Consider the following 19558-nt stretch of genomic DNA (forward strand, 5'->3'; position numbering starts at 1 on the left):
AGAAATGCGGGGCGATGCCGCAGGGCACCAAGAAAAAATAAAAAAGGAACCCCACTAGAATGGTGACATACTCCGCAAATGTAGTGAGGCGACGCCCTCCTCGGTCGACCCGGAAACGGAGCGGCGTCCCTCACTGGAGAAAATGCGGAGCAATGTCACCGAGAAAAAAAAAAAACGGTCCGAGCTGGAAGCTATCCTGCTGGGTCTGCATGTTCGAGGCAGCTTCATTCTGTCAGGACCCTGGCAGAGGTGGCTTGGAGACAGACCCGTACGCAGGATATCTTCAGATGAGAGGGGTTTAATACAGGAGGAAGACAAACAATAACCACAACACACAGGGACTAACAATATGTTAATGAAGCTGCCCTGCCATAGGCAATGCGGCTCACATATATACACACACGGACAATCACACACAATGGGGAGCAGGTGTGATGACCGGGGAGGAGCACACGAAGACGGGGCAATCACGTGACACAAACACAAACACAAACACACAAGTCACAAGTCAGCGCAGATCCGCGCTGATCCCTGACAGAACCCACAACCCACCCCCCCCCACAACCCACCCCCCCCCCCCCCCACCCCCCTAAGGCGTGGCTCCCGAAGCGCCATCCCTGACAGAATGCTTTAATTCATGAAAAATTCCCAGAAAGGATCTGGGACTAGTGTGACAAACTTCATCACTCTGTCATAACACTAGGCCTGAAGATTTATATATGAAATTAAAAAAGTCATTAGTCACACAGGAATAACGGTACGCAAACTTCAAAGGGAATTCTAGACAAATTGCATGACAAAGACCATATTATATTACCAGCAGATATACTGCATACAAAATGTATTCATGTAACACAGAAGTGAACCGATATATATGCAAAACTGGCAATAGATGTAATTAAATGAAATGTACAGTTTAATATAAATGTATTATTTAGAAAGAAAGAAAGAAAGAAAGAAAGAAAAAAAGAAAGAAAGACAGAAAGAAAGAAAGAAAAACAACATTTGAATATAAAAGTAATAACAAGTAATACTCCGAGCATATGTTTATTCAGACTATACAAAAAAAAAAACTGAGGTTTAAACAGTTCAAAAGCTCCTTGAGGCTTAACCTTAGGGTCAAATGAAGGTCCACCCAATCAGTGGTACAGTATAAATGTACATGTGCACACAGAGACTCGTTCGGTCCTCACATTATTGTGTGTGTACATTTTCTTATCTTGCATATTATTGCCAACATGAGCTCCGTAAGTACAATTCTCCAAATCAATGTTTAATATGAACTAGCAAGTATATTCTTACTTCATGCTATATATAGTTTATTAATCTTTTATTATATTTGTGTTTGTGGGTTTTTTAATTCTTTCTTAAATATTTATTTTTCTTCTTCTTCTTCTTCTTCTTCTTCTTCTTCTTCTTCTTCTTCTTCTTTATTACTTTTTTAAATTAATTAATTCATTTATTTTTTAAACAGGAGAGCCAATCCTTCTCGATCGTCGAGCAATCAAAAATTTCACTCACAGGAAGCACATTTACAAGCAACTTGTCTATTCCTTCTGAGGTTTCAAATCCAATCATCCAGCCTGTGCGTTAAATATAATATTTATACAAAAAAAAAAAGGTTTTATTAATGATGTATTCATTTTCTCTCATATTAATTCTTTTTCACTTGTGATATTCTTTGTGTTCTCCTAAGACACTTCCCTTTGTGGGTGCAATCCATGGAGGCTTAAAACCAGATACTGCTGTGTTGGTTCAGGGGGCTGTTCCTAACAATTCCAAACAGTAAGCTCTCAATTTACTTTTTAATCAAGTACATAAAGAACATGTCAACAAATTTCCTATACAAGGATCGATTAGGGATTAGGGATATGGTCTCTTTTATATAATTTTCATTGCATTACAATTTAAAACTAATGTTGTGTTTTTCTTTACAGATTTGAGATAAATTTCCAGATAGGACAATCTTATGGTGATGGTATCGCATTTCACTTCAACCCTCGCATTACACTTAAATATGTTTACATGAACACCCTCAGAAATGGTAAATGGGAAAAAGATGAAACTGTTTATGACAAGATCATCCCCAAAGAGACATCTTTCAGTCTGCTGATTCTCGCCAAGTCAGAGGGATATGAGGTGTTTTTTTAAAGCTAAATTCTGCATAAATACTTTAAATCCAAAGAATATCTAAAGTAATAAATTGAAATTTCCCATGCTTCTGAAGGTTTATGTGAACGGTCTGTGGTACTATCTGTTCAAACATCGCATGCCTCTAGAGCAAGTTTCAGCACTCGGCATTCGTGGAGATGCTTCTATTTCCATCTGTGGTTTTATCAATGTAAGTACAATCGGTTCATTCAAAAAAAGATTTTGTAAATTAAATTCATTGATCAAGATCAATTTTAATCTTCAGAACTGGAGCAAAACTTCTCTATGTATGGAGCAATCGAAAATCAAAGGCTTGGGGAGATCGTTCTTGAAAATGTTACCCATCCCATCAGAGCTTGAAAACCCAGTCATCCAACCTGTGAGTTAAAACACATTTGTACATCCAGTGTTACTTCTAGTCATTTTTCCATATTATATAATACATTTATATTTTGTTGTCTGTGCTACAGAAAATACCTTATATTGGTCCTATTTCTGGAGGGATAAAACCAGGAATGGCTCTGTTTATCCAAGGGACTATTAATCCATCTGGATACCAGTGTGTTGATCAAAAACCTATATATATATTATATATTATCATAATAAAAAGGGTGTAACAATACATTTGAATAATTGTGAAACGTTGAAACTATTAAAATTTTTGAACACTATGAATTATATTTTATACGGATACACAACCAGATTATAGTTAAAAGTGTTGCTTTGTTTATTCATGCAAATTTGTAAGAAATTTTATGATGGTACATTTTGTTTACAATTTTGCTGTAAATCTCTGTTTATAGCAACAATTGTATTTAAATAATTTTTTAACAGAAAAAATCTATTTGATTTGCAATTTGTGTTTTTTTTAATCAAAAATTTCAATTCATTATGATTTCGTTAAAATATACCGGGAATTAAATTCTCTAAATACTTTTTAAATGAATCTTGTGTATCGTTACAACCCTAATCCTTTAATATCAAGCTCAGTTATTTTACTGATACTAATCATTTTGTCTAACTTTTATTTATTTATTTATTTATTTATTTATTTATTTATTTATTAAAGGGTTTCAGTAGATTTCAAATTGGGAGAAAAGAAAACTGATGCAATCCCATTTACTTTTAATCCACGTATTGGTCAATATGTGTACATGAACACCTTCTTAAATGGCATCTGGGGCAAAGAGCAATTAGTCGTAGATAAGCCCTTCACCAAAGGAGGAACCTTCTGTATACTGATTGTTGTCCGTTCAGATTGTTTCCAGGTAAGGAACTTGATTGATATTATCAAAATGTTTGAAATTAACTCCAAGTTATGTCTCTGAGTGTGTACTGTAACTCTTCTCCAGGTCTTAGTAAATGGGTGGGGACACTGCACATACACACACCGCATGTATTTGGGTAAAATTACCACACTCAGCATTTGGGGAGATGTTTGTATCCACTACTTTGGCTTTGCTTATGTAAGTAAACCCATTTTTTTTTTTATAATAATGTATTTAGTGTATTTAAGTGAATAAATGCTTTCGTTCCATCATTTTCATTCAATGTTTGCATTGTTACATCAGAACTGGTGCAGATCACCTTTTTTTAAGGACCAACTGAAAATCACAGATAAAGGTACCTCAGTCAAAAGTCCTTTAGTCATCCCTTCTGAAATTACAAAGGCAGTCATCCAGCCTGTGAGTAAAACCACACTTCCAAAGTTGAAAAGTGTGTGTGTGTGTGTGTGTGTGAGAGAGAGAGACAAATGTATTATTTATTATTTATATAGAGAGCAATAGACTCATTTAATACAAGAACATTAATTCCAATTTATATTACTGACACAAACCTAATTTAAAAGTATATAATAAAAGTATATAGAATAATATTTACATGAATTTCTGTGTTTCTTTGTATTTAGCCTGTATTCTCCTTGCTTTAAACACTCCATGACCCTTGAACTCTATGATCTCTTTTAGATCAAATCCATCAGATTAGGCATAGATTAAACAGATTAGCCATGAGGACAATCAGATTTATTTTATTATTTATTTACTTACTTACATGCTTACTTACTTACTTATTATTCTGTTCTGACCAATTGCGTAGCTTCAGCAAAGGCTTAACAAATAGCATACACTTTCAGAAAAGAACTCCAGAAAGCAATCTTCATAACTTTAGTAACTTTACTGGTGGGTGATTGTTCTTCTCAATTCTTTTATGTAAAACTACAACAAAAAGAAAAAATATGTATGAACATTATGTACACATTCAGCTTAACATTACAGTTTGATTCTGCACATAGTTCCTTTGTAACACCATTTTAAGTAATGCACATGTCAAAAAAAAACACATTCGAAACTATATTCCAATGAGACTATGCACATAGACTCATGAAGAGAAATTAGCAGGCTAGTATGCTAAAACAAGGCACTTTACCAATAACGCGAATCATGTCTAACAAAAACATAGCAATAATCTTAATCTACGATTTACTTTACGCTACATAACACTCAAAAACACTATTTTAGCTCTTACAGACATATATTTCCAACTTATGAACGATAGAATCAATAGCTGATAGGAACTGCGTGCACGTTCTTCTCGACTGTGTTCACTGAGAGAAACCGGAAGCAAACAGCGAAATATAGTGCAGTACCTTAAAACCCCAGTAGGAGGCGGAAAAGAAACATACAGCACACATAACTAACAGCACATTTACAAATTAATTAAACATTACAACTTGGACAACAAGTACAAGGATTAATTAACAAGGACAAATCTGCATATATTTAAAATAAAATAAATAATACAGAAGCTTGTATATTACATATTCAGTAAGGAATACATTGAACATTAACTTCATTAAACATTTAAAAATCGTAAACCTTATCTTCTGTTCATTTTCAGTGTTAAAGGAAACTAAAACAAATAGTGGAATCAGATGTTTGGATCCGACTTTATATGAAAATGCATTTATGTCTGTTATTTTGTACTACAGAAAATCCCCTATAGTGGACCAATATCTGGACAGTTGAGACCCGGAATGGCTCTGTATGTCCGTGGAACTGTTCTTAAAGATGACTGCCAGTATGGCTTTAGTCTTCTCCTTAAACAAAGTTTAGGAAAATTAATAGATAAACAACTACAGACATTCAGCATCAGCTAGTCTTAACTCTTGTCTTTCTATTACAGGTTTGGAATCGCATTTGGAGCGCGTAAAAATACATATGATGATGATTCTGACGTCCCTTTTATTTTCAACCCGCGGTTTGATCAGTACATATACCAGAACAACTACAGGAATAACGTCTGGAACAAAGAAGAGTTGGTCTATGATAAACCCTTCGTCAAAGGAGAAAATTTCACTGTGGTGATTGTCATCATTAAGGAAGGATTTGAGGTCTGTTGTAATATTGTATTAGTAATTTTCATAAAATAATCACAGAAAATCATGAATTTAAATTGAAAAATCATTTTTTGCAGGTTTATGTGAACGGAACAAGACACTCCTTGTTCAGGCATCGTGACGCTTTACAAGCCATTGAAAGAATTGGCATTTGGGGAGGTGTTTCAGTCGTTTTCTTTGGTTTCCTTGAGGTAAATCAAAAAGTCTCTTGAAATTCATTTAATTTCGTAAAAGCAGATGAAAAGCTTTTCCAGCCGCACTCACGTACTAAGCATCATATTCGATGCCTCCATCAAACATGATGTATTTTTATTAGGACTGGACTGCATCATCTTACTTTAAGGAACTATCAAAGACCATACCTGTGGGGAGTTCCCCCTTGAGTATTTTTTCCATCCCATCTGAAATTTCAAACCTACTCATCCAGCCTGTGAGTTCGACAACATTTTGTCTTCACAAAAAAATTGCATTCATAATTTTGTATTTATTCATTGATTATTCTTTATGATGAATATGAATAAGCATTGTAACAGTATTTTTGCTACAGCAACTTCCCTACCGTGGACCAATAAATGTAGACATAAAACCAGGAATGGCTTTCTATGCCGAAGGAAGTGTTCTTGCAAATGCCAATGAGTATGCTATCATCTCTCTCTCTCTCTTTAAAAGTCTAGAAAAGTCTATGTGATTATAGCTACAGAATTGTTTTTTTTTTTTTTTTTGGTTTTTATTTTAATACTTACTGTTACTTGCTTACTTACCAGCTTGTATTTTCTATTTTGAAATAAAATATTCTAAAATACATGCATTATATTTAAAAACAAATATGAAATACATGTATTATATGAAAAATATTATATAATTATTGTATTATAAAATATCATTTTTTTTATTTTACAGCTTTTTAATAAATTTCCTTGTAGGCCCAAGTAAAACTGATGACGTTCTAATTACGTTTAACCCTCGAATCGGTCAGTACTTATACCTGAACACCTACAGGAATGGTGTCTGGGAAAAAGAGCAATTGGCTGCTTATCAACCTTTTATGAAGGGAACGGCTTTCAACGTTCTGATTGTAGTCACTCCCCAATACTATAAGGTGTGTCTCCTGAATTCACTGATTGACAACTGACATTTAAATCAATCAATCAAAATTCACACATATGCAAATGCTCCATAGATGTATGTGAATGGACAGAAACACAGCACGTACGCACACCGCATTCCTTTTGAAAGAATTAAAACACTTGTCATTATGGGGGATGTCAAGATCAACTTCTGTGGTTTTACCAATGTAAGTAAAACTGTTTGAGTCTTGTTGTGACTGACTAAGAGCCCTTTTGTTTCTCAAATTGTTTTATTAAATATCATGTTTTATTTTTACAGAACTGGAGGAGATCATACGCCTTAAAGCGCCAACCAAAACTCACAGATGTAGGAAACACATTCACAAGTCTGTTGCCAGTCCCATCAGAAGCTTTACATGCAGTCATTCAGCCTGTGAGTCAAAGCATATATATAGGAACAATGTTTTTTTGATGAATCTTTGAACAAAGCCAAGATACTGTGGTATATCTTAATAAATAAATTTACTACTAGTACTAAAATGTAGACATTTGTATAGAGTGAACACATAACAATCACATAGTATTAAACAAGGATTTGCAATCCCCTGCCACTCTATGTAAATGCATAGCATCAGCCATGATGCAGCTTCGAGAATCAAGATATTACAGCCAAGAAGGTTAGAAATAATATTTTTTCACTTAAAATATCAATCAAAAATAATCCAATAAAAATGCAATATTTACAGTGTTACAGATACTACCTGTAGGTTTATTGGCATAATCTAAAAGATTTCCCATCATGCCTCCCATCAAACTGCTTTCCCATCAAACTTCTCCCATTGCTGCTCAATAGTGTTCCAGTTGACTGCCTCTTCTCTAAATTCCTTAAATAGGTCTTGGAGCAGTGATTTGGAGGAGCGTTTTGGATTGTAGTTCTGTTCTAGTATGAAATTGCCACAATAAATCATCCACATAGAATGGCAGATCACTCCAAAATGGAGAGAAAGCATTCCTTGTTTAAGTTTCCCATTTTACCAACACTACAGCACCTCCAGAACATCACAATATCTCCTCCACCATCTTTTTACTTGTTCTAAACCTCACTAATGTTACTCTCTGATTCATTCTTCACTGAGGCCACAAACTTTTTTCAACACTGCTCAAAGCCAGTTTATGCTGTTCTAAGATCTATTCAGTTTCAAGGCAGTTTCTTGCATGGAATAAACTTTTTTCATTCTAAAAAAAAATATATATATATATTTTGACGAATATCTGAAGAATGTTCTGTCTTTGTTAGCTTCTATATTAAACGTATAATACAAAAAACAATCGCTAATGCTTCAGAAAACCAAGTAGCCCAATGTTTTTTCAGCAGTGCTAACATAATTGCACAAGGGGTTTCTAATGAGGAATTCATCTTTTAACATGTTAATATTTTCTTAAAATGAGTTAACTATTTCTATACGTCTGTAAAGCCGCTTGAGACAATGTAAATTGTTAAAAGCGCTATACAAATAAATTGAAGTGAATTGAATTGAATAATAATCTGATATGTTTTTTAATAATTGCATATGTTTTTCATAGACAATTCCTTATGTGAATACAATCCAAGGAGGATTAAAACCAAAGATGGCCGTGTTATTCCATGGTGTTCTTCCTGCACATGCCCAAAGGTATAGTCTCATTTTACTGTTAAAACACACAAAAAAAGTGAAAGTACAAAGTAGTTATAAGTGTCTATAGGTATTTATAAATTGATTAGAAATACTAGAAAATACAATAAATGTTTTTGTAACACTTCCATTTTTTTCTTTACAGCTTTGAAATTAATTTTAAAACCGGGCAGTATATTGATGACAGCTATAATGACATCGCGTTTCAGTTCAACCCACGCATGGGACAATACGTGTACATGAACAGCTACATAGCCAAGAGCTGGGGGAAGGAGGAATGTGTCTCTGACAAGCCCTTCATCAAGGGAGCAGCTTTCCAATTATTTATCATCATCACAACTGATGGATTTGAGGTGCGTATTTGTTATCATTTGCAGAATGTTGGAAAAAAAAAAACAAGCAAATGAAATGTGTTAATTAAAAGTGTTAAATTAAATATACCTCATTTTTGCAGGTCTTCATTAATGGCATGAGGCATTGCATATACATGCACCGCTTTCCCCTAGAGAAAATTACAACATTAGACATTTGTGGCGATGTTTCCATCCTTGTCTTTAGTTTTATTGATGTAAGTAAAGTCATTGAAATTGATGTCTTTTTAGGAAATGGATGAAGTGTATTTTCTGGTCATGCTGGTACCTTAACAATGACGATTGACTTTAAAAATTGACGATCTGTTATCAGGACTGGAGCACACTGAACTTGAGCCAATCAAATAACAGAGTCATGGGGAGTTTAGATTCAAGACCATCATCTCTGCCATTAGCGGTGACAGGTCCATTCATCCAGCCTGTAAGTTCATGTGTATGTAATATTAACATGTGATGGATAGTTATATAATAGAACTTTTAAATACAGTCATGCACCCTGAAGAATTTTTTTTTTATGTACTTTTATCAGACACTTCCTTATGTGAGTAAAGTTGCAGGAGGACTAAGACAAAATATGGCTTTGTTCTTCCAAGGGATTATTCCTTTAAATAGCAAAGGGTATGTTTCTGTATTCCTTTCAAAATAAAATGCAGAAATTCTGACTCCATTTTAGCAATTACAAAAGTATCAGCTATAAATTACTTCTTCAAATAAACACTAAAATATTCTTGCTTTATATCACAGTGTAATTCATTCATCATTTATCGTGTATTTATAACCTGCTATTTTATGATTCATTTTGTTTTTCTTTTTTTTCACAGCTTTGAAATAAATTTAAAAACAGGGGAGTCTGAGACTGATGACATCGCTTTTCACTTCAACCCCCATAGTGGTCAATATGTCAGCCTGAACAGCTTCATAAACGGTAGCTGGGACAAGGGGGAATCTGTTTCTTACAGTCCCTTCAACAAGGGAGCAGGCTTCTATCTGTTTATTGCAATCAATTCAGACAACTATCAGGTGCACTTTTTAGATTATTTTCCCTATAACAAGTACATTTTATAATAACACTTATAAGCACTCATGATTCTAACCCTTCTCCAGGTGTTTGTGAACGGCTTGGAGCACTCTACGTTCAAGCACTGCATTCCTCTGGAGAAAGTTTCCACACTTGATATCCGTGGTGACGTTTCCAAACTAATCTATGGTATAATTGATGTATGTACAATCATTTCTTATGAACATATCCGAAATGTGCTCTCTTTCCAAACTGTTCCATTAAAGATCATGTCCCATATATTCCTTTCCTATTCTTCTCATCAGAACTGGAGCAGTACATGTTTATGTTTGGATCAATCAAGAATTACAGGCATGGGGAACACGTTTTCAAGCCTGTTAAATACCCCTGCGGATTTGTCATATGTAGTCATTCAGCCTGTGAGTTTACAGCAAATACAAGTCAATAATGCACCATGACAATGTTTTAAAAATTCATCCTTAGAATTAGTTTATTTGTGAACGTTTTAATATATGGATGCCTACTGTTTCAGCATATTGTTCATGCTCTTTCCAGACACTACCCCATTTATGTGCTATACCTGGAGGATTAACAACAGATATGGCAGTATACTTTCAAGGGACTGTTCCTGCACATGCTGTAATGTAGGGTCTCACTTCCTTTCTAGTGCATAAAAAGGAAATGATAAATCACAGCACATAGTACACAGTACAAGCAAAATAACACAATGACCATTAACATATTGTGCATCATATAATTTTTTTTAAAAAGCATGGCAGCTTTGACCTGTATTTGAATTATTCTAATTTTCTTTGCAGCTTTGAGATTAACTTCCACACAGGTTGGTATGCAGAGAGTGATCTCTCTTTTCACTTTAGCCCTCGAATCGGGAATTTCGTATACTTGAACAGCTACAGAAATGGCAAATGGGAGAACAGTGAATCTGCCCCCATTAAACCCTTTACAAAAGAAACTTCCTTTAATATGTTTATTGTCATCAAGTCAGAAGGCTATGAGGTATGTTTCTTAAGATACTTTAAATAGCAACCAAATGTTATATGAAATATGGACCCCCGTACATTTACCTTGCTTTTTCAGGTCTATGTGAATGGATTGTTCTACTGTTTGTTTAAGCACCGCCAACCTTTAGAGAATAATTGTGCTATTAGTATATATGGAGATGTTTCAATCCCCATCTATGGATTTATTGATGTAAGTGAAGCTGTTTCTTAGAGGCTTGTACAGGTAAATAAATGTTTTGCTTCATAATCTGAATTAATGAAGAATATGTCAAATTTTTATCAGAACTGGAGCAAATCCTCTTTCATTGCGGACCAATCTAAAATCACAACCAAGGGGACTCAAAGTCTGGTAACGCTTCCAGCAGAGGTTTCACAGCCAATAATCCAGCCTGTGAGTTAAACTGTGGAATCAATGGAGATGAAACATGTTCAAGATGAAATTTGTAAGTCATTTGGTCATTTCTTAATTTATGTGTCATTTTAAATATCGGTTGTGTTTTGTCCAGGCACTTCCATATGTGGGTAAGATCACAGAAGGGTTAAAGCCAGACATGGCTGTGTTCTTCCAAGGGACTATTCCTACACATGCTAAAAGGTACAACCAAATATATGAACTTGTAGATAAGACAAGTAATATTAAAATAGATTTGAGGAGCCAAAACATTTTAAAGATCAGAAACATTTCAATTTGGTGTCCATTAATTTACAGGTTTTTTTTTGTTGTTGTTGTTTTAAAGCTTTGAAATAAATTTTAAAACGGGACCGTCTGATGGTGATGACATTGCATTTCATTTCAATCCTCGCCTTGGAGAATTTGTCAACCTAAACAGCTTCAGAAACGGTAGCTGGGAAAAAAGGGAACCTACACCGGAAATACCCTTCCTTAGGGGAACAGCCTTAAATATGTTTGTTGTCATCACCTCAGAGGGCTATGAGGTGTGTTTTCATGTCGATATGCATAAAAATATTGTAAAAGAGTAGCATTTAAGAGCATCAGTTATTAACAATATCTATTGTTATTCCCAGGTCTTTGTGAATGGCTTAATTTATTGCGTCTTCAAGCATCGCATTCCTCTAGAGAAAGTTTCCATACTTGCCATTCGTGGAGATGTTATACTTCCCATCTGTGGCATTACTGGTGTAAGTTAAACACTTATGGTGTAAGCTGATTGTTCCTGTACATTTATTTCTCCTGGGCAAGATCTTTCTTTGAAGAACATAATATATTTAATATTAGAAGAACTTAATATATTTGTTTTCCCTTAAGAACTGGAAGACCTGTTCGTTCTGCACTAAAGAAACCGCAAGCTCTACACCTGTCCCTAAAGATGTTTCATATCTGATCAGCAACCCTGTGAGTAAACCAGAACATGGGCTTTAATATGACAACATAACAACTGTCAATCATTCTCCTACGTGATTTTTATTTTATTTTATTTCATTTTAAAGACACTTCCCTATATAACTGAATTCCCAGGAAAAATAAAACAAGACATGATAATACTTTTCCAAGGGACTGTTCCTGCAGATGCCAAAAGGTATGCAATTAAATTTAAATGAAAAAATTTCATGCAGTATTGAAGTACTATAATTAGTACTATAATATAATGTGCCAATAACACTCAAATGGATAGTTCAATTAAATTTAAAGACAATGTTTAAACACAGATGTTTGTCATACTCATGTTTCTCTTCACAGCTTTGAAATAAATCTTAAAACAGGGCCATCTGATGGAGATGACATTGCTTTAAATTTCAACCCTCGTATCGGTCAGTACGTCTACCTGAACACCTTCCGTGATGGTACTTGGGAAAAGCAAGAAACTGCACCTGACAAACCTTTCAGCAAGGGAGCAAACTTCCAAATTCTTCTAGTCATTAAATCTGAGGGCTATGAGGTGTGTATGGATACTGATTTGATTAAATGAAAATAAATGCACACAAAATTGAAGTAAACAATATTTTGCATCATTTCCACAGGTCTACGTCAACGGCATAATACTCTGCATGTATAAGCACCGTATTCCTTTTCAGAAAGTTTTAACACTTGCCATTGGTGGAGATGTTTCTCTTTCCACCTGTGGTTTTATTGATGTAAGTCTGATGCAACTTTCTTGCTATTAATGTTTTATTTGTAAGCTGAATATTCTTAGACATACAGTATGTTTTATAGTTGACCTGTTATTTTGAAGAACATGCTCGATCTTTTTTCCTTTTCAGAACTGGAAGACTTCTTCCTTTTACCCACTTATAGTGACATCAAGCCCTACACCCATCCCTAAAGATGTTACATTTCCAATCAGCAATCCTGTGAGTAAAAATATGAGCATAACATGTCAGAAATAACTTTCTATGGTCAAGAGCCATCGACACCTGATGGCTCACATTGCTACTGATCCCTACAGACACTTCCCTTTGTGGGTAAAATCCAAGAAGAGATACAACAAGATGCAGCTTTACTTTTCCAAGGGACTGTTCCAGCAGATGCCAAAAGGTATGATCTTAAAATATTTTTAAATGGACACAAAACATGGAGATAAATCTCAAGGAATGTAAATTGTTATTTTTGTTTCTAGTAGTCACAGGTATGAATCCTGGGCTAAACATATTAATTTAAACACATTAATATATTGCCTATAGAAAAAAGAGTTGTGCTTTCACCTCCTAAGATCTGTGTAAGAACCTCATGTCATCTCAGGGAGTTTTTCCCTGCTCATTTTGGCTTGCTTATTAAGAATGTAGCTTTACAATGGGAGTTCTATTAACCTGCGTTATGTTTTAAGATATAAGACATTTGCAATTTTTTTTATCATTTTCTTTTTTACAGTTTTGAAATAAATTTTAAAACGGGTCCGTCTGACAAGGATGACATCGCTTTCCAATTCAATCCTTACTTTGGTCAATACATCTACCTGAACTGCTTTAGAAATGGAAAGTGGGAGAAGGAGGAAACTGCACCTGACACACCCTTCACCAAGGGAGCAGCCTTTCAAATTATTGTAGTCTTCAAATACGAGGGCTATGAGGTGTGATTTTTATGATTGTTTGTACATTTTTTTTTTTCGTTAAAAAATATTTAGCACATTTTTCATATTCATCTAGAATTTCATATTATGAGATAATCCAAATCCTAGAGTCACTTTACATTAATTTTACACTCAGAATGCTCTATTGACTATAGGTAATATTTTTAATAACTTTAAGCATTCATTTGTAAAATCAATCAAACAAAATTCATTATCTACCTAATCACTTTAAAACATGTAGTGAGTAAGAACATTTAAAAGCAAGCTGAATCCTTACGTTTGATTTATCATTACCTCATACTGAGAAATATTAGGTACATTTTCTCAGAATGTTCAGACATTTCATTTCATTTCCAGGTCTATGTGAATGGCGTGAAATGTTGCCTGTTCAATCACCGCATTCCTCTAGAGAAAGTTTCAACACTTGACTTTAGAGGCAACGTTTCCATGTCCATGTGTAATCTTATTTCTGTAAGTAAAACAGTATCTTGCTATTAATGTTTCAGGTGTATATAATAAACGTGCTTGTTATTATTCATATTGGGTTGTATGTGTGTGTAAACATCCTTGATATTTTCCTATCTTCTCTTCAGAACTGGAAGACCTCTTCCTTTTACCCACTTATAGTGACATCAAGCCCTACACCCATCCCTAAAGATGTTACATTTCCGATCAGCAACCCTGTGAGTAAAAATATAAGTACAACATATCAGAAATAACTTTCTATAGTCACCCAGCCTCATGGACACCTGATGGCTCACATTGCTACTGATCCCTACAGACACTTCCCTTTGTGGGTAAAATCCAAGAAGGGATACAACAAGATGCAGCTTTACTTTTCCAAGGGACTGTTCCAGCAGATGCCAAAAGGTATGATCTTAAAATATTTTTAAATGGACACAAAACATGGAGATAAATCTCAAGGAATTTAAATAGTATTTTTGTTTCTAGTAGTCACAAGTATGAGTCCTGGGCTAAACATATGATACATTAATTTATTGCCTATAGAAAAAAAGAGTTGTGCTTTCACCTCCTAAGATCTGTGTAAGAACCTCATGTCATCTCAGGGAGTTTTTCCCTGCTCATTTTGGCTTGCTTATTAAGAATCTAGCTCTACAATGAGAGTTCTATTAACCTGTGTTATGTTTTAAGATATAAGACATTTGCAATTTTTTTTAATCATTTTCTTTTTTACAGTTTTGAAATAAATTTTAAAACGGGTCCGTCTGACAAGGATGACATCGCTTTCCAATTTAATCCTCGCTTTGGTCAATACATCTACCTGAACTGCTTTAGAAATGGAAAGTGGGAGAAGGAGGAAACTGCACCTGACACACCCTTCACCAAGGGAGCAGCCTTTCAAATTATTGTAGTCTTCAAATACGAGGGCTATGAGGTGTGATTTTTAGGATTGTTTGTACAGTTTTTTTTTTTCATTAAAAAATGGCATTGTGGCAAAATATTTAGCATATTTATCATATTCATCTAGAATTTCATATTATAAGATAATCCAATTCCTAGAGTCACTTTACATTAATTTTACACTCAGAATGCTCTATTGACTATAGGTAATATTTTTAATAACTTTAAGCATTCATTTGTAAAATCAATCACGCAAAATTCATTATCTACCTAATCACTTTAAAACATGTAGTGAGTAAGAACATTTAAAAGCAAGCTGAATAACCTTATGTTCGATTTATCATTACCTCATACTGAGAAATATTAGGTACAAATATTAGGTCTCAGAATGTCCAGACATTTCATTTCATTTCCAGGTCTATGTGAATGGCGTGAAATGTTGCCTGTTCAATCACCGCATTCCTCCAGAGAAAGTTTCAACACTTGACTTTAGAGGCAACGTTTCCATGTCCATGTGTAATCTTATTTCTGTAAGTAAAACAGTATCTTGCTATTAATGTTTCAGGTGTATATAATAAACGTGTTTGTTATTATTCATGTTTTTTTTTTTTTTTTTTTTTTTTTTTTGTGTGTGTGTGTGTGTGTGTGTGTAAACATCCTTGATATTTCCTATCTTCTCTTCAGAACTGGAAGACCTCTTCCTTATTCTCGGGTATGGGAGCCACAAGCACTACAACTATACCTTTAGAGGTTGCTTATGCAGTCAAAAGCCCTGTGAGGAAACCAGCACATAACACAACACATCTGACAGAATTTTTTTACAGACTGATCTGATTTGTGTACCTGATTGTTCACAATGTTTTTGCTCAATACAGACACTTCCCTATATGGGTAATTTCCAAGGAAACGTTAAACAAGACATGGCTGTCCTTTTCCAAGGGACTGTTCCAACAGATAGCCAAAGGTATGGTCTTAAAATCCAGCCGTTTGCTACACAGGTTGAGGGGGAAACCTGGAAAGAGTGCCAAATCATCAAAGGGCAGCACAATCAAACACACATTCTGGATAAATTAAAGATGTCATTCATTCACATTTATGGCATTTATCAGACATTTTTATCCAGAGTGACATTTTATCCTTTTTTTTATACAACTAAGCAATTGAGGGTTAAGAGCCTGACTCAGAGACCCAGCTTGGTGGACCTGGGATTTAAACTCACAACCTTGTGATCAGTACCTTGTTATCAGAACACCATACCACATCAATCACCCACTCAATCACTAACACGTGTTTTAGACTGGGAGAGGTGAAACCCCAGACTCAGGGCAGAGATGGGAATTAAAACCCCAATCCCTGAGAGGTAATTCAAAGGTGCTACCAACTAAGCCAACGTGCCCATCTCTCAAAAGGCACTGGAATGGCTTTTGAGCATTGAACAATGAACATTCAGAAATTTGCAAATAGGAGCAATATAGTTACAAAAACAAGGAAACATTATGCATTATACAGTAGTGTAGAATAAGAGTTCTAAACTAATACTACACACTAAATACATTTAATACTTCCTGTTGTCAACCAGATTAGAATGAGGTTTTATTTATGTTTTTACGTTACAGATTTGAAATAAATTTCCAAACGGGGCAAGGTGCAAATGATGACATTGCATTTCACTTTAATCCCCGGATTGAAAATTATACTGCCTTGAACAGCCGCAAAAATGGCAGCTGGATGAAAGAGGAAACTGCACCTTTTAAACCCTTGGCTAAGGGAGCAGCCTTCCAAATTATTGTTGTTTTTAAATCAGAAGGATATGAGGTGATATTTATTTATTTATTTATTTATTTATTTATTTATTTATTTATTTATTTATTTATTTATTTAGAACCATAACCGTACAGTGTAAAACCATTAAATGAATTTTTCATTTATACAGGTTTATGTGAACGGCAAGAGCCACTGCACATTTAAACATCGCATACCTTTTGAGAACGTGTCCACCATTGCCATACGTGGTGATGTTAACATGCAGCTCATTTGTTTTATTGATGTAAGATTTTTACTGCTTCCGTTTTATTGAACATTAAAATATATATATATATATATATATATATATACATATATATATATGATACATCCATTGAATAACATGTTCTTTATTTCTTTTTCCATTAGAACTGGAAGAGTGTATCCATGAGTATGTAATAATTAAGAAGACTAACACATGCACATGGAGCAGAAGGTCCAGCGACACACTTACTCGCTTTTTTGAAATCATGTTAACAACATCTTGTTATCATTGTGATTTACTGTTTTGCAAACTTGAAAACTATGAAAACTATGTGAAAACTTATGAAAAAATATGAAAACTACACAGTGCAGTCACAGTGTACACACTACAAAGTCACACTACTTTAATTAGTCTATTAATTGATTCAGTCCAAGAAACACATAAACTTTCGCATATGAAGTAATAGGTCCATTCATTTATATTGCATTTATATACAAATTGATGAACATATATAAGTCCCAAAAACTGTCTTTTTAATTCTTTTGGTATTCTCTCTGCTTTGTCTATATGTCTATATGCAAAAATGCAAAAAAAAAAAAGGGTTTTTAGGGCTATTAATATCATGTATGTTTAGTCTTGTTTTAGAAAATTGGACATCTTGCTGGGAAACTGTGGGCAACTGCACTTTGTCTGGACATTTCTTCCTTGTTTCTTCTTTATTCTTTATCTCAATAAAGATAAGATATACATTTATTCATCCTACAATGGGGAAATTTCTCTGTTACAGCGGCAAAGACAAAGAAATGCAAATATATAAAAAGAATAGAGACATAATATAATATACAGTATTTACACAACACAATGTATAAATACAGAGAAGAAAAAGAGACCACGAGTAAATAGTTATGCTAACAGACATATTGCACACAGGTAATATTGCACATTTTTCCAAATTTGTGTTATGAAGAAATTTATAGAGGGAGAAAGAGCTTCTGTATCGCTGCTTCAGACACTTAAGATGTAACAGTCTGTCATTGAAGAAGCTGCTCAGAGATGAAACCGTTTCATACAGGGGGTGAGAGTCGTTCTCCAGCAATGATGATAGTTTTGCTACCATCGTCCTTTCTCCCACCTCCTGTACAGTGTTCATAGGAATCCCCAGGACTGAGTTGGCCTTCCTGATCAGCTTAAAAGCACTAGAGAAGTCAAAAAACATGACTCTCACTGTACTCCCAGCCTTTTCCATCTGGTCTTTTTAGACTCTGAACATTCAGAAATTGGCAAATAGGAGCAATATAATTATAAAAGCAAGGAAACTTTTTTTTTTTATTTTTAAAACATAAAATAATTGCTAAGTTTTGGGAACAGATATTGCTTTGGATAATATATTTACAGTAGAAAAAAATTGTACAATTGTACTCATTTAAAATATTCCAAAAGTATAATTTAATTAGTTGGAGAATTCAGACATTAGGGGGGCACGGTGGCTTAGTGGTTAGCACGTTTGCCTCACACCTCCAGGGTTGGAGGTTCAATTCCTGCCTCCGCCTTGTGTGTGTGTGGAGTGTGCATGTTCTCCCCGTGACCCTGGGGTTTCCTCTGGGTACTCCGGTTTCTTCCCCCAGGCTAAAAACATGCATGTTAGGTTGATTGGCATCTCTGGAAAATTGTCCGTAGTGTGTGATTGCATGAGTGAATGAGAGTGTGTGTGTATGTGCCTGCAATGGGTTGGCACTCCGTCCAGGGTGTATCCTGCCTTGATGCCCAATGACGCCTGAGATAGGCACAGGCTCCAATTGACTCGAGATTAGTTCGGATAAGCGGTAGAAAATGAATGAATGAATGAATGAATGAATGAATGAATGAATGAATGAATGAATGAATGAATGAATGAATTCAGACATTAACCTTGTGCATTGAGCAAAGGGCCTGTAAGTCTGTGTGTAACTTCAACACTCATTGCAATATTGTCAGTACTGTGATATGAACAGAGCAAGAATCCAAAACATATGTAAACAGGAAGGCCAGCACAGAGCATACACAGAATAGGCAGATAGAAAACAACAGTTTAGAGCTTACATGAGAGGTAACAGTTTACAAGGCTAGAAAGGAAGTGCATATGATTATGTATATTTTTATATATTCTGCTTTATCTCTTAGACAATTGGTGTGCATGCTAAAGGAATTCTGTGTGTTTGAAGGTATGTGCAGGAGGACTCACTCAAATGCAATCAAATGGTGTCATCTTCATTCCTTATAGTGCTTTCTACTTTAAATTAAACAGTGACCACCTAGGCAAAGTCCATTAGCTGTGAATTATGTGAATACATAGCAAGCGGTAATGACTCAACAGAGTGGGACCGTTATGGATTAAAGATGATAATAAACATACAGAAAGCCAGATTTGAAATCTGGAGAGCTACTGACCAATAAATGACTGCAAATAATGATGGCAATTAGCCA

General features: G+C 34.7%; 1 protein-coding gene and 1 long non-coding RNA gene across 8 annotated transcripts; one reads left to right on the top strand and one right to left on the bottom strand.

Annotated features, from left to right (window-relative positions):
• The first annotated feature begins 1116 nt into the window (after positions 1-1116).
• Positions 1117-17467, top strand: LOC113650789. Of its 5 annotated transcripts, XM_047822636.1 has the most exons (50): positions 1117-1247; positions 1475-1585; positions 1697-1785; positions 1938-2139; positions 2228-2341; positions 2417-2530; positions 2622-2710; positions 3221-3419; positions 3504-3617; positions 3723-3836; positions 5141-5229; positions 5335-5542; positions 5626-5739; positions 5865-5978; positions 6096-6184; positions 6449-6647; positions 6729-6842; positions 6935-7048; positions 8200-8288; positions 8434-8641; positions 8743-8856; positions 8973-9080; positions 9189-9277; positions 9481-9679; positions 9764-9877; positions 9983-10096; positions 10233-10321; positions 10496-10694; positions 10776-10889; positions 10983-11090; positions 11206-11294; positions 11437-11635; positions 11726-11839; positions 11967-12053; positions 12149-12237; positions 12399-12597; positions 12680-12793; positions 12920-13009; positions 13105-13193; positions 13527-13725; positions 14083-14196; positions 14319-14408; positions 14507-14595; positions 14923-15121; positions 15504-15617; positions 15772-15861; positions 15963-16051; positions 16704-16902; positions 17021-17134; positions 17260-17467. In XM_047822636.1, the coding sequence occupies exons 1-50, from the start codon at positions 1239-1241 to the stop codon at positions 17287-17289; spliced, it is 6138 nt and encodes a 2045-aa protein (XP_047678592.1). In that variant the 5' UTR covers positions 1117-1238; the 3' UTR covers positions 17290-17467. The 5 variants fall into 5 exon arrangements, with proteins under 5 accessions (XP_047678592.1, XP_047678593.1, XP_047678595.1 ...); XM_047822637.1 differs by lacking the exons at positions 16704-16902; positions 17021-17134; XM_047822639.1 differs by lacking the exons at positions 14319-14408; positions 14507-14595; positions 14923-15121; positions 15504-15617.
• Positions 2404-5133, bottom strand: LOC113650791. Of its 3 annotated transcripts, XR_003442503.2 has the most exons (6): positions 4678-5133; positions 4220-4367; positions 4033-4111; positions 3779-3851; positions 2629-2727; positions 2404-2528 (listed from the first exon to the last, which is right to left on the bottom strand). It is a non-coding gene; the product is annotated as an uncharacterized LOC113650791 (long non-coding RNA). The 3 variants fall into 3 exon arrangements; XR_007144736.1 differs by lacking the exon at positions 4033-4111; XR_007144735.1 differs by lacking the exon at positions 2629-2727 and having other exon boundaries at positions 2411-2528.
• Positions 17468-19558: the final 2091 nt, after the last annotated feature.

This window comes from Tachysurus fulvidraco, chromosome 13 (genome assembly GCF_022655615.1).
Source record: "Tachysurus fulvidraco isolate hzauxx_2018 chromosome 13, HZAU_PFXX_2.0, whole genome shotgun sequence".
Taxonomy (NCBI): domain Eukaryota; kingdom Metazoa; phylum Chordata; class Actinopteri; order Siluriformes; family Bagridae; genus Tachysurus; species Tachysurus fulvidraco.

Excerpts from the sequence above, each read along its gene's own strand:
- LOC113650789 (XM_047822636.1), top strand. Across the intron at positions 3,420-3,503 it reads TCCGTTCAGATTGTTTCCAG|GTCTTAGTAAATGGGTGGGG; the intron begins GTAAGGAACTTG and ends ACTCTTCTCCAG. Across the intron at positions 14,197-14,318 it reads CCATGTGTAATCTTATTTCT|AACTGGAAGACCTCTTCCTT; the intron begins GTAAGTAAAACA and ends TCTTCTCTTCAG.